Raw genomic sequence first — 14,891 nt, forward strand, 5'->3', positions numbered from 1 at the left:
GCTTTATCTTACATTTCTATTTTCGAACTTTGAGGAAAAAGTCAAAATTTTGAGGAAAAAGTCAAAAGTTTGAGGGAAAAGTCAAATATGGGGAAAAAAATCAAATTCTAAAAAAAGAGTTAACCTGATAAACCCTGAGGCTATTTTTCAGGTTTCTGACTCGAAAATGCTATGCCCAAAACAAATGACTATAACTTAACTTCTAAAAGGGTTATATGAATAATTAATTTTATTAAAGCAAGTGTACATCTGTGAGTTGGATGTAGAAGTGCCAGAATCATTGTAGATGTTTCTGTGTCAGAGTAAATTAAGATGGAACATAGTATAACAAAAAAAAGGTAAATTCTTACCTCCACCTAAACAAAACCATTACTTATAGGGGAAACCACCCTTGAATGTTGGGATAGGAGACTAAAAGCTTTAGGAATCCAAAGTAAAACATATAATAAGTACCCTGTATCAAGATTGAGGCAAAACAAGTACAATTTGACCTTTTTCAGGTACCATACTGTAAAAATATTTGTATTATCACTATAGGTAATCATTCCATCCAAATACAAGTGTTTTTATTAAAAAAAAAGAAAAATATATTTTTAAATTACATTTCTTTTTGTGTGTGTGTGTGTGTGTGTGTGTGTGTGTGTGTGTGTGTGGTATCTTTCATTATTTATTCAGATATTTCATATATGTGTGTTAGTGTGCTGGTTTATGTGGTCTAAGCAGATATGTGGTATGAATAAATACCGACACTACGAGGACACTTTGTATTAGCAGGACAGGGTCAGTGTGCTGCTGACTGACAGAGTGGAAGTGTTTCTGGAGAGCTCAAACAGTAAAAGTCTTCAAAATCGAACTATTTTACAAAAACAAACATTGTTAAATCTTTGTTTGAACACAGCGCCCCTGCAGTTATTCTGGGGTACTGCTCCAGCTCACGAATATTAACACTGTAATTCAGGTTTTTATTAAAAATTCAGTTTTTTTTGCTATGACACACACTCACATCGCACTCACACACACATGGACAAACATATACTTGCACACACACAAACACACACTCAAACACACTCACACACACACAAAAACACAGCAAAAAAAACTGAATTATCAGGGGAAAATCTGACTTCCAATCTAAAAGCTCGGGTTTCGAACAAGCTTACAAGGCAGCGGCCACTGCATATCAAATCATCAACACTTATTTGTATATCCCAATATCACAAAACAGGTTTGTATCAAAAGGCTTTAGGGATTAAAAACAAACAACAATAATATTACAGCAAAATGGAAAGACAAGATAGTGTGTAAAACAGAATTAGAAATAAAAGATAATAAAATAAGACAAAACAAAAGACATCACAAATATATAAAACAATAAAATAAAGTACCATAAAATTAAATATGTACAATTTAATGCCAGCTCTAACTTAAGACTTTGGTAAAAGAGGAAGGTCTTCAATGCACTCTTAAAAGGGTGGACACTGATAATAGTTGAATCCAGAGAAAGTTCGGCAAATACCCTGACATATTGTCCAGCTCTAACCACAGAGCTATCCTGAGGCATGAACAAATGTTTTAAGTGTGATCATTTTGCACTGTGAAGAAACATATTTCCTGAATTAACTGGTTCTTGAATTTTTACTCAGAATTGGACTTTTATCTCAAATTTAGTTTTTTTTATCACAGAATTTGACTTTTAAACTCCGATTTAGATTTTTTCTTTTTCAGAATTTGACTATTTTGTGTGTGTGTGTGTCTGTGTCTGTGTCTGTGTCTGTGTCTGTGTCTGTGTGTGTGTGTGTGTGTGTGTGTGTGTGTGTGTGTGTGTGTGTGTGTGTGTGTGTGTGTGTGTGTGTGTGTGTGTGTGTGTGTGGACTTTGCCACAGTTATTACATGTTCACCCGACTAACACTTCTAGGAAGGTTTACTTACACAATACAAATTAGGAAACATAGGATAAATGTGTCTCCAACAGGAGCAGATTTATTTAAAAAATAACACACTCAAAAACTACACTAAAACCAAAATAACACCACAAGCATTTTTTTGTAAACACTGGCAAAAATGTACACAACCTGAAAGTGTTTAGTCAGAGGTGTGCCACGCCTCAAACAGTTCTTTGAATTGAGGCACAGAGGGACCAGGCACTTAGTGCAGTAGATAGGTGTCTTCACTGGTTTGTTGCCAGCATCAGAGCTCCTCCTGCAGTACCTCCTGCAGTACCCCCTGCAGTACCTCCTGCAGTACCTCCTGCAGTACCTCCTGCAGTACCTCCTGCAGTACCCCCTGCAGTACCCCCTGCAGTACCTCCTGCAGTACCTCCTGCAGTACCTCCTGCAGTACCCCCTGCAGTACCCCCTGCAGTACCTCCTGCAGTACCTCCTGCAGTACCTCCTGCAGTACCCCCTGCAGTACCTCCTGCAGTACCCCCTGCAGTACCTCCTGCAGTACCTCCTGCAGTACCTCCTGCAGTACCCCCTGCAGTACCTCCTGCAGTACCTCCTGCAGTACCTCCCGCAGTACCCCCTGCAGTACCTCCCGCAGTACCTCCTGCAGTACCTCCTGCAGTACCTCCTGCAGTACCTCCTGCAGTACCCCCTGCAGTACCTCCTGCAGTACCTCCTGCAGTACCTCCTGCAGTACCTCCTGAGCGCGGTGGCATCTTCCCCATAATACTTGGGAATGCATACGAGTGATGATGGGGGGAGTGTTAGTGGTGGTGCTGCAGGGACTTCACCCCTCATGTCTGCAGCAAGCTGCTCCCTGAAGGACTTCTGGGTGTGCGGCTTCGTCCTGCTGGGGTCACCCCTCATCTTGTGCAGCTCCTTGTGGAGAAGGAAGCTGTTCACCACTGCAATGTCCATGAAATGCTAAAAACAAGTCTTGTACCACTTCATGGTTTTGTGGTGAACGCTGTAGTACCCAGTCAAAGCATCGGACACATCCACGCAGCCCATGCTTCTGTTGTAGTCCACCACAGAGTCAGGAACGGTAACAATCTTAGTCTGCCACACACCAGCCCGTTTCACTTTCCTCCTGACAGTCTGTCCACTGAATCAGAAGATGCAGAGGGAGGCTGAGTTAGTACTGGTGCTGACGTCCGGCGGCGTAGCTTGGATGTTGATGGCTCTGGGGCAACTGTATGCTGATCTGATGCACGTCGTAGCTCGGATGAGGCAGATGTTGATGGCTCTGGGGCAACTGTATGCTGATCTGATGCACGTCGTAGCTCGGATGAGGCAGATGTTGATGGCTCTGGGGCAACTGTATGCTGATCTGATGCACGTCGTAGCTCGGATGAGGCAGATGTTGATGGCTGTGATCCAGAAACCATTTGATACTCGTCTTCATCACTGTGAAAACAAATGTGGAAAAAACAAAATCGATAACTTCACTGGCTTATTCTTTCAAAACTGTAACTCAAATCAGAAATAATTCCTCCTTTTAGCGTGTGTGAAATAACAGGATACACATATATATATATATATATATATATATATATATATATATATATAGACTGATATACAATACAGCTTTATTTATAAACTGCTAATAGTCAATGTCTGTAGAACTACAAAACAGCATCCATACGGCGTGTGTGAAATAATATGATTTATATACAGTATATAGACTGGGTTGATATACAATACAGCTTTATTTATATACTGCCGTGTTATAGTCACGAAATACAATTAATCTGTTGATACGTGTTCACCAACACGATGTTCCCATTGTTTTTGTTTCTCACGGAATGATTACGCAACAACAACAAAGCGGCATCCATGTTGTATTTTGCGAGTGTGGAATTACTGTAGATGAATACCATTAGGCTACACCAAATACACAACTAATAGATACAAACAGAGAGAGTACATACCTTTCCTGAAGTTCATAATCAGGGTCTGATTGTGGCCGAAGTAGATCCTCACCTTCTGACGGAGAGTCAGCGAACACCATTTCCACGGGGTCTTCAAGCTTATACAGCCTCTTTCTGGGGCCATTATTTTCTCAAATAAGTCCTAAAAGCAAATAAATCCTTGTCCTTGTAATATGATGTTCTGTTGCCTGCTGTTGTCTCTGTCGTCTCTGTGATCGCTGTGTTGCTGCTGTGCTGCTGCTGTGCTGCTGCTGCGGTGGTCCGGCTGTGGTTGTGCCTCTGCTGCGTCATGTGCGTAAAGCTGCCGGTGCTGGCATTATTTATACTACGCAGGATCCTATCTCTGGAACCCATTGGTCGATTTTGGGGGTTGACACCTTTTTTGAAACTTTAGAGCCAATAGAATCGAGGGAGAGTTAGTATATCCGGCTAAACACTTGCGCCAAGGAGAGAGAGGTTTGCGTAAACAGCACATGAGACAGCCTGAGCCCCGGACTACTAAACTTTATACCTACTCTGCTGCCATGAATGTAATGATAGATTATCAGGAACAATTCTAAAGTGACTAAGAGACATTGGATTAACCTTGAGCAGCGTTTTTATTTCCTTGAACACGACTTTTGATCACAAAACAGCAACGGTAAGACATAATTATTGTTATGGTTTAGAAAACTGTTGTGTTTTTTTTGCTCTGTTCTGGCTGCTAGCTCAGTGAGTTTGTGTCGTGCAGTGATGACACTTATATCAAAATAATATGTGGAGTATCAGCTTTCAGGAGATATGTAGTATGTGCTGAACATATTAAGTTTTAAAGATCATTTTTGCCAGTTAGCACCGGAAGTAGCATTAGCGCGTTTTCGCTAAGGGCTAATACTAAAGCTTCTTGTGAGACTTGTGTTTTGTTTCAGTAAAAATGGCTCGTATCGTCAGGTAGCTGAGTTTCTTCACGTTAACTGAGTATGAGACATTCATAGGTTTTTAAATGTTAAGAAGCCCCGAGACACAGTTTCGTGAGAAAAAAAAATGCTGCCCCGGTACCGGGGTCTCTCTGGCTTAAGAGGTTAAAGGAGCTTACCTGAACAGGTAAGAGTCAGGAAGTGGGAAGAGGAACTTGATAATGCACATTCCCTCAGAGCAGATGCAGACTGAACACATTGAGGACTGATCCACCACACAGATCTCTTTGAGGACGCCTTTCTCTCTCCTACAGAAACAGCAGAGCCACAGTTGAGCTCTCTGCAGAGAACACCTGCTCTCTTCAGGGTCCAGAGAGAGTTAAAGCCCCCCACTGGTCTCCATTCTCCCTGTTTGACCTCCAGGTCTCCTGCACAGCGACTCTCTCCTCCCACCAGTCTGACCGGCTCTGAAGAGAAACAAGAGAGAGATCAGAGAGAGAATAAAGAGAGTTTGATGAAATGAACCAATCACAGCTGCAGCTCCTCTATTTTATATTCTATTTACATGTATATCAATGCACTTGAGCTACAGGTTAGAAATGGCAATCAGGAATTTAGAAAAAAAATCCAAAATTTGAGGAAAAAGTAAACATTTTAGAAAAAAGTCAAAAACTCTGAGAAAAAAAACAAATTTTGAAAAAAATAGATAATGTTTTTTTGCAAAGTCAAAAACTCTAGAATTTTTTTTGGAGAAGTTTGATAATAAAAAGAATTTTGAAAAAAAAGTCCAAATTTCGAGGAAAAGTCTAATTGTCAGAACAAACAAAAAATGAAAAAAAAAGTCAACTTTAGAGAAATAAGTCAAATTTTGAGGATAAAAAAGTAACTGTGCAAAACGTCTATACAATATGATATGTACAAGAAAATAATATTAAATTAAATAACGTACACTAAGACTAAATTAAAAAACGTTTATTGCGATGATAACTATGTTATATAACTATTAATAACTAGATTTAAAGATGAGACTTCTTGCACTATTTTTTGTAATTTATTATATAGGCCTATGTTGCATTGTTGGAGGAGCTCAGAGGCCTGTACTACGAAGCTGGTTCAACCTAACCTGGATATGTTTGAGTTAGCCGGTTGGTCTAATCCAAAACATACACGCTCTCGCTAAACGGTCCTACGACGCTGGTTATCAAGTGGATCGCTCAAGCCAGCCGTGTCCTATCTAGTTAGGAGCGCGTTCACATGAAAGGGGTGGTATCTGGAGCATTCGACCAATCACAAACATGGAGAAGCGTACTGACAGCGCAGCGTCATACTTCCTGAATGAAAAGTCAACTATAATATTAGACATATGAAGAAGTTAAACTTTAAACATCCATGACTTAAACACTTGATCCAGGATCAAAGCCACATAGCTGCACCTGCAAGGTGAATACAGCTGGTAACAGAACAAGTGTTTGAATGCGTACATGAACAGGTTTATGATATCACTGCCCCGTCTAAGACACCATCTGACTTTCATTACATTTGACTCGAGTGTTTCCTCAACTTAATGTGTTGCTTAAAATAATCCTTCTGCATCCAGTATGTGACACTGTGAGTGTTGCACGGCCAGATACGGCTCAGCTGACTCGGATAAGGAGATGATACATTATGATGTGATATGCCGCGGACTGTACTTAATGTTACTCTGATCCGGTTACTTATGTTGTGGCAGATATTTAAGTAAGCTTTCTTAAGGCTAATGTTCTAATAGTCAGATTGCTCTGAAGATGGGAGGTGATATTCTATTAATGTTCACGTTCACAGTCGGTGATTTCTGCCGGCCGTCTTTCCTGCAACGGCAGCTTTTCTGTATTTCCTTTCTCCTGTAATATGACTTGATCGCTTTAAACTCAGCACACTGAGCTCTGATTGGTCAGCAGGCAGTGCTTTCACTGAGTTGATCTCTTAGCCTGCAACCTAACCTGCTCCGGAGCAGGTTAGCCGCTCAGCATCAGTTACCATGGAGATCTAGCCTGCTAAAAAGAGAACCAGCGTCGAAGGACCAGAAACCCAGAGTTTACCTGAAGTTAATCATCAAAATCGACCAATGGGTTCAAGATAAACGGCAAATACACCCACATCCACCCAAATGACCCCAAAGGTGATTTCTTTTTTGCTAAACCTCTCTAAAAAGGTCAAATTTCACTTGTTTTGCATCAATCTTGATACGGGGTCCTTATTTTATGTTATAGTTTGGATTCCTAAAGCTTTTACTCTACTATCCCATCATTCAAGATTGTTTTTCACTATAAGTAATGGTTTATTTTTGGACGGACACTATAATTTAAATATATTTACTATGTTCAATCTGAATTTACTTTAAAATAAAAAAAATGTATATTTATTCTGACTATTATGCATCCAACTCACAGGTTTATCATTGCTTTGAGAAAAAAGATTATTAATTTACCCCTTTTAGAAGTGAAGATATTATCATTTGTTATGGGAATGTCATTTTCGAGCCTGAGACCTGAAAAGGACCGGAAAACCAAGAGTATTTCCTAAAGTTAGCCGGCTAAGCAAAAATCCTGCTTCGTAGTACAGGCCTCAGGTCAGGAGAATATAATTGCCATTTCTACTCTGTAGCTCATGTGCATATGATAATAAAATCTTTGAATCTTCTACCTGAGCAGGTGAGGCTAACAGCTGTGCCAGGTGAGCAGGTGTTTCTCTCTGAGGCTGAGCTACAGTCCAGGAGAGCAGACTCATGGCCTCCACACTGGAACTCTTTGGTCCACATTGGAGCCTCCCCTTCTCCATAGAGCGCCCCCTGGAGGACTGAAGGAGCCCCACAGCCCAGCTGCCTGCAGACCACCTGAGCATCCTGCTGGTCAAAGTCAGCCTCACACACTGAGGACCAGGACGGGTTAGTCTGGTTAGTCTGGTTAGACTTCACCTCCAGTCTACCTGAGCACAGACTGGTCCCATTCACCAGCCTGACAGAGTCTGGAGAGAACAGAAGATAAAACTGAGTTAAAGAAACAGTTACTTTTATAATTGTTCTTGTGTTTTCTTTATCTTTTTTTCTATGTTCTTATTTGTCATTTAATTAAAAATCAAAATTTGAGGAAAAGTCAAATTGTGAGGAAACATCACATTTCGAGGAACAGTGAAATTCTGAAAAAGAGTCAAAGGAGCTTACCTGAACAGGTAAGAGTCAGGAAGTGGGAAGAGGAACTTGCTGTTGCACACTCCCTCAGAGCAGATCCAGACTGAACACAGGTAGGTCTGATCCTCCACACAGGTCTCTCTGAGGACTCCTTTCTCTCTCCCACAGAAACAGCAGAGCCACAGCCCAGCTCTCTGCAGAGAACACCTGCTACCTCCAGGGTCCAGGTAGGAAAACCAATCACTGCTCTCCATTCTCCCCGAAGCTTCAGCTCCAGGTCTCCTGCACAGCGACTCTCTCCTCCCACCAGTCTGACCGGCTCTGAAGAGAAACAAGAGAGTCATCAGAGAGAGAATAAAGTGAGATTGATGAAATTAACCAATACAGATTTTGGGGAAATATTTTCCCAGGCAAATAACTTTGACCCAGTTAATCAGTTTGTACTGCCTTTGAATCTTTGAGTCTTCTACCTGAGCAGGTGAGGCTAACAGCTCTGCCAGGTGAGCAGGTGTTTCTCTCTGAGGCTGAGCTACAGTCCAGGAGAGCAGACTCATGGCCTCCACACTGGAACTCTTTGGTCCACATTGGAGCCTCCCCTTCTCCATAGAGCGCCCCCTGGAGGACTGAAGGAGCCCCACAGCCCAGCTGCCTGCAGACCACCTGAGCATCCTGCTGGTCAAAGTCAGCCTCACACACTGAGGACCAGGACGGGTCAGACTGGTTAGAGTTCACCTCCAGTCTACCTGAGCACAGACTGGTCCCATTCACCAGCCTGACAGAGTCTGGAGAGGACAGAAGATCAAACTGAGGTAAAGAAACAGTTACTTTTTACATTTATTGTATTTTATACTTTATCTTTTACTTCTATTTTCTTACTTGTTATTTATTTAAAAATCAAAATTTGGGAAGGTGTCAAATGTCGAGGACAAGTCAACATTCTATGAAAAGTAAAATTGTGAGAAAAAAGTCAAACATTTTAGGAAAAGTTCAAAGAAAAAAGTCAAAGGAGCTTACCTGAACAGGTGAGAGTCAGGAAGTGGGAAAATGAACCTGATTCTGCACACTCCCTCAGAGCAGATCCAGACTGAACACAGGTAGGTCTGATCCACCACAAAGGTCTAAATGAGGACTCCTCTCGCCATCCCACAGAAACAGCAGAGCCACAGTTGAGATATCTGCAGAGAACACCTGCTGCCTTCAGGGTCCAGAGAGAGTTAAAGCCCCCCACTGGTCTCCATTCTCCTCGATGTTCCACCTCCAGGTCTCCTGCACAGCGACTCTCTCCTCCCACCAGTCTGACCGGCTCTGAAGAGAAACAAGAGAGAGATCAGAGAGAGAATAAAGAGAGTTTGATCAGAACAGAATGAACCAATCACAGCTCCTCTCTACCTGAGCAGGTGAGGCTAAGAGCTCTGCCAGGTGAGCAGGTGTTTCTCTCTGAGGCTGAGCTACAGTCCACGAATAAAAAAGGACTGAGAAAAAACTCAAATTGGAAAAAAATAAGTCAAATTTTGAGAAATAAGTGTTTTTTTTCTCAAAAGTCAACATTTCGATGAAACGTCAAATTTTGAGGAACAGTGAAATTCTGAGAGAGAGTCAAAGGAGCTTACCTGAACAGGTAAGAGTCAGGAAGTAGGAAGAGTAACCTGCTGCTGCGCACTCCCTGAGAGCAGATCCAGACTCAACACAGGTAGGTCTGATCCCCCACACAGGTCTCTCTGAGGACTCCTCTCTCTCTCCCACAGAAACAGCAGAGCCACAGCCCAGATCTCTGCAGAGAACACCTGCTGCCTTCAGAGTCCAGGTAGGAAAACCAATCAGTGATCTCCATTCTCCCTGAAGCTTCACCTCCAGAGCTCCTGCACAGCGAATCTCTCCTCCCACCAGTCTGACCGGCTCTGAAGAGAAACAAGAGAGAGATCAGAGAGAGAGAGAATAAAGTGAGTTTGATGAAATGAACCAATCACAGATGTTGGGTAAACATTTCCTCGGCCCATAACTCTGACCCAGTTTAACAGTTTGTCCTGCCCTCACTGAGAACAGACCTGCTACCCTGAGCTGCTCTCAGTGTGTCGTCTCCCTGTTCCTGCCTGTTGGCTTCAGCAGATAGAGGTGCTATAGAGCTCCTCCTGTTTGATCTTGTTATGCACGATGTTGATTCTTGTCACAGTCTGCTCCATCTTTCACCATTAGTTTTCCATTCACCTGTCTCACCTGTTAACCACACCCACGTTTTTGCTCACTCTCTTTCTCTTCTGCACCCATTAGCTTCACTGCCAGTATTTAAACCCTCACCAGACACACACCCGTTGCCAGATCGTACTTTGCCTTCATGCTAGTCTTTCATGCGTTTGTCATCAGATTGCCTACCCGGTTCCAACCCTGCCTGTCCCCGACCTGCCTGCTCGGCCTGATCCCTGATCCTGCCTGTCCTTGGACTATCCTGCCTTGCCTGCTGTCTGACCCTGCCTGTACCTACGCTGACCGCCTCGCCTGCTCCCTGACCCTCTGCCCGGCCCTGACTCACCTTCTGCCCGCTGTCCTCCGGTTCGTTTGCCTGTACATCATCCGGTATTCCTCTGCTCTGGTATTATTACCAATAAAGTGCATTACCAATACTCCGTGGTTTCTCGAGTGCTGCATTTGAGTCCTTCATAAGATTGTGACAATTATTCTCTCAGAACCAGCTGAACACAGGGCTCTGGGGTAGAGATGTTCAGAATTGGTTTGGCAGCAGCTGTGTCACCTCGTGGCTGCAGCATGTCTTGTCAAATTCTCCGGCCGTAACTCCATAATAAACCATCAGTGTTTACCATCAAAGTTCCAGCTCTCCCCGTGTCTCTGAGCTTTTTCTCCATTGCTTCAGAAGTTTCCATCATTACATCACATTTAGCTGAGGCTTTGATCCAAAGAGACTTACAATAAGTACATTCGACCAACAAGATACAACCTTGAAGAAATCAGAATCATATAAGTACATCAGGTTTTATAGAGCCAAACATTTCAAGTGCTGCTCAACTGGCTTTAGATAAGCCAGTCCTTTATTAGTATACAAGTGCTTTGTTAGTAATTCTATCTCTGGAAGTGGAGTCCAAAGAGATGAGTTTTCAGTCTGAAGAAGATGCGTAAGCTTTCTGCTGTCCTGATTTCAATGGGGAGCTCATTCCACCATTTTGGAGCCAGGATATCAAACCCACGTGTTTCTGCTGATGGGAACTTGGGTCCCCCTCGCAGTGCGGGTGCAGCGAGCTGTTTGGCTGATGCAGAGCGGAGTGCACGTGCTGGGGTGTACGGTTTAACCATGTCCTGGATGTAGGAAGGGCCAGATCCATTCACAGCATTGTACGCAAGTACCAGTGTCTTGAAGTGGATTCTAGCAGTTACTGGAAGCCAGTGAAGGGAGCGGAGGAGCGGCGTGGTGTGGGAACATTTAGGAAGGTTGAAGACCAGACGAGCCGCTGCATTCTGGATGAGCTGCAGAGGTCGGAGGGCACATGCAGGTAGACCAGCCAGGAGGGAGTTGCAGTAGTCTAGGCGTGAGATGACGAGAGCCTGGACCAGAACCTGCGTCTCTTTCTGGGTCAGCTGGGGACGTATCCTCCTGATGTTGTAAAGAGTGTATCTGCAGCAGCGGGTTGTAGCAGCGATGTTTGCAGTGAAGGACAGTTTGTTATCTAGGACCACACCCAGATTCCTTGCAGTCTGAGTCGGGGAAACAACAGAGGGGCCGATGTTGATTGTTAGGTCAAGAGTGGGACAATCTTTTCCCTGAAGGAAAAGCAGTTCAGTCTTGTCAAGGTTGAGCTTGAGGTGATGAGCAGACATCCACTGAGAGATGTCTGCTAGGCAAGCAGAGATGCGTGCGACGACCTGGGTCTCTGAGCGGGGAAAGGACAGAATCAGTTGGGTGTCGTCAGCGTAGCAGTGGTATGAAAAATCATGCGGGCTAATGACAGACCCGAGCGAGTTTGTGTACAAGGAGAAGAGGAGGGGACCAAGAACAGAGCCCTGAGGGACCCCTTTAGTTAATTGACAAGGGTCGGACTCGGACCCTCTCCAAGTAACCCTGTAGGTGCGGTCTTTGAGGTATGAGGTGAGGAGGGAAAGTGCAGAGCCTGAGACTCCAAGTTCTTGGAGAGTGTGAAGGAGGATCTGATGGTTCACTGTGTTGAATGCAGCAGACAGGTCCAGAAGGATGATGACAGAGGAGAGGGAGGCTGCTTTAGCCGTGTGCAGTTCCTCAGAGACAGCAAGGAGAGCAGTTTCTGTTGAGTGACCTGCCTTGAAACCAGACTGGTGCGGATCCAGAAGGTTGTTCTGATGGAGGTAACAGGAGAGTTGTTTAAAGACAGCGCGTTCAAGTGTTTTAGACAGGAACGGGAGGAGAGAGACAGGTCTGTAGTTTCTAACATCAGACGGGTTGAGAGTGGGTTTCTTAAGGAGAGGGTTTACTCTTGCCTCCTTGAGACTGTTTGGAAAGTGACCAGAAGTTAGAGAAGTGTTGATGAAATGAGAAACGGTAGAATATCAGGAGCGATAGTCTGAAGGATGTTTGAGGGGATAGAGTCCAGAGGACAGGTGGTAGGACGGGCAGAGGTAATGAGGGTAAGACCCTCACTTGGAGAGAGAGGGGAGAAGGAGGTCAGTGTGTGGGTGAGGGTCTGGTGACCCAGCGGTGAGTAAAGGTGAGTCAGAAAAAGAAGAGCGAATATTTTCAACCTTTTTTTCAAAGTGGTTAACAAAGTCGCTTGGAAGAAGGGAGGAGGGGAAGGGGCTTTGGGGGGGTCCAAGAGGGAGGAGGGGGAAGGGGCTTTGGGGGGGTCCAAGAGGGTGGAGGGGGAAGGTGCTTTGGGGGGTCCAAGAGGGTGGAGGGGAAAGGGGCTTTGGGGGGGTCCAAGAGGGTGGAGGGGAAAGGGGCTTTGGGGGGGTCCAAGAGGGAGGAGGGGGAAGGGGCTTTGGGGGGGTCCAAGAGGGAGGAGGGGGAAGGGGCTTTGGGGGGGTCCAAGAGGGTGGAGGGGGAAGGTGCTTTGGGGGGTCCAAGAGGGTGGAGGGGAAAGGGGCTTTGGGGGGGTCCAAGAGGGTGGAGGGGAAAGGGGCTTTGGGGGGGTCCAAGAGGGAGGAGGGGGAAGGGGCTTTGGGGGGGTCCAAGAGGGTGGAGGGGGAAGGTGCTTTGGGGGGGTCCAAGAGGGAGGAGGGGAAAGGGGCTTTGGGGGGGTCCAAGAGGGTGGAGGGGAAAGGGGCTTTGGGGGGGTCCAAGAGGGTGGAGGGGAAAGGGGCTTTGGGGGGGTCCAAGAGGGTGGAGGGGCTTTGGGAGGGTCCAAGAGGGTGGAGGGGAAAGGGGCTTTGGGGGGGTCCAAGAGGGTGGAGGGGAAAGGGGCTTTGGGGGGGTCCAAGAGGGGGAATGGGCTTTGGGGGGGTCCAAGAGGGTGGAGAAGATGGAAAATAGTTTTTTGGGGTTGGAATAGGAAGATTGGATCTTATCTTGAAAGAAAGTGCTTTTTGCCTGAGAGATGGAAGCAGAGAAAGAGGAGAGGAGAGCCTGATAGGTTAGGAGGTCGTCATGGTGATTGGATTTCCACCATTTCCGCTCTGCTGCCCGAAGGATGGTTCTATTAGCACGCAGTGCGTCATTTAGCCAGGGAGCAGGAGGGGACTGACGAGCCTGCCGAGATGTGAGAGGACAGAGAGAGTCCAGAGAGGATTAGAGAGGATAGAGGAGAGAGAGAGTCCAGAGAGGATGAGAGAGGAGAGAGGAGAGAGAGAGTCCAGAGAGGATGAGAGAGGAGAGAGGACAGAGGACAGAGAGAGGAGAGAGGAGAGAGGAGAGAGAGAGTCCAGAGAGGATTAGAGAGGAGAGAGGAGAGAGAGAGTCCAGAGAGGATGAGAGAGGAGAGAGGAGAGAGAGAGTCCAGAGAGGATGAGAGAGGAGAGAGAGAGAGTCCAGAGAGGATGAGAGAGGAGAGAGAGGAGAGAGAGAGAGTCCAGAGAGGATGAGAGAGTAGAGAGGAAAGTTTCTGCAGCAGAGTTTGGAGGCAGGAGTTGGAAGGAGTCAGAGGAAGGGAGGGCTGAGAGCACCGATGAGGCAAAGGTAGAGGGGGAGAGGGAACGGAGGTTACGGCGGACAGGTGCAGAGTTAGAAGAGATTAGTTTGTTATGTTTGGAAAGGGGTAGAGAGAATGAAATGAAGAAGTGATCGGAGGTGTGGAGCGGGTTTACAGAGAGGTTAGAAGTAGAGCAGTTCCTTGAGGATATGAGATCAAGGACATTGCCAGCGTTATGAGTTGGTGGGGATGGAGACAGCGTTATGAGTTGGTGGGGATGGAGACAGTGTTATGAGTTGGTGGGGATGGAGACAGCGTTATGAGTTGGTGGGGATGGAGACAGCGTTATGAGTTGGTGGGGATGGAGACAGCGTTATGAGTTGGTGGGGATGGAGACAGTGTTATGAGTTGGTGGGGATGGAGACAGTGTTATGAGTTGGTGGGGATGGAGACAGTGTTATGAGTTGGTGGGGATGGAGACAGTGTTATGAGTTGGAGGGGATGGAGACAGCGTTATGAGTTGGTGGGGATGGAGACAGCGTTATGAGTTGGTGGGGATGGAGACAGTGTTATGAGTTGGTGGGGATGGAGACAGTGTTATGAGTTGGTGGGGATGGAGACAGTGTTATGAGTTGGTGGGGATGGAGACAGCGTTATGAGTTGGTGGGGATGGAGACAGCGTTATGAGTTGGTGGGGATGGAGACAGCGTTATGAGTTGGTGGGGATGGAGACAGCGTTATGAGTTGGTGGGGATGGAGACAGTGTTATGAGTTGGTGGGGATGGAGACAGCGTTATGAGTTGGTGGGGATGGAGACAGCGTTATGAGTTGGTGGGGATGGAGACAGTGTTATGAGTTGGTGGGGATGGAGACAGCGTTATGAGTTGGTGGGGACGGAGACAGTGTTATGAGTT

At 45.5% G+C, this 14,891-nt stretch overlaps 1 protein-coding gene, 1 long non-coding RNA gene and 1 pseudogene across 3 annotated transcripts in view; 1 reads left to right on the plus strand and 2 right to left on the minus strand.

Moving 5' to 3' along the window:
• The window catches only part of LOC307024363 (scavenger receptor cysteine-rich domain-containing protein DMBT1-like), a gene marked incomplete at its 3' end in the record, with an annotated part of 85,008 nt that extends 72,554 nt beyond the window's left edge, over positions 1 to 12,454 (minus strand). The window contains exons 1-4 of the mRNA XM_079658428.1: positions 11,134 to 12,454; positions 8,951 to 9,241; positions 8,407 to 8,718; positions 4,950 to 5,237 (exon numbers count right to left, since the gene is read on the minus strand). Of these exons, the coding sequence (XP_079514554.1) occupies positions 4,950 to 5,237; positions 8,407 to 8,718; positions 8,951 to 9,241; positions 11,134 to 11,761 (1,519 nt within the window). The 5' untranslated portion in view covers positions 11,762 to 12,454. The remainder of the gene's footprint in view (positions 1 to 4,949; positions 5,238 to 8,406; positions 8,719 to 8,950; positions 9,242 to 11,133) is intronic.
• Positions 1 to 14,891, plus strand: part of LOC307025356 — a 246,475-nt pseudogene that overhangs the window by 79,479 nt on the left and 152,105 nt on the right. The gene's annotated exons all lie outside the window — the stretch shown is intronic.
• On the minus strand, positions 3,178 to 4,093 carry LOC307025494. Its single transcript, XR_013804178.1, has 2 exons — positions 3,875 to 4,093; positions 3,178 to 3,350 (listed from the first exon to the last, which is right to left on the minus strand). It is a non-coding gene; the product is annotated as an uncharacterized lncRNA (long non-coding RNA).

The sequence above is a fragment of the Notothenia rossii genome (genome assembly GCF_949606895.1).
Source record: "Notothenia rossii genome assembly, chromosome: 11".
NCBI lineage: Eukaryota > Metazoa > Chordata > Actinopteri > Perciformes > Nototheniidae > Notothenia > Notothenia rossii.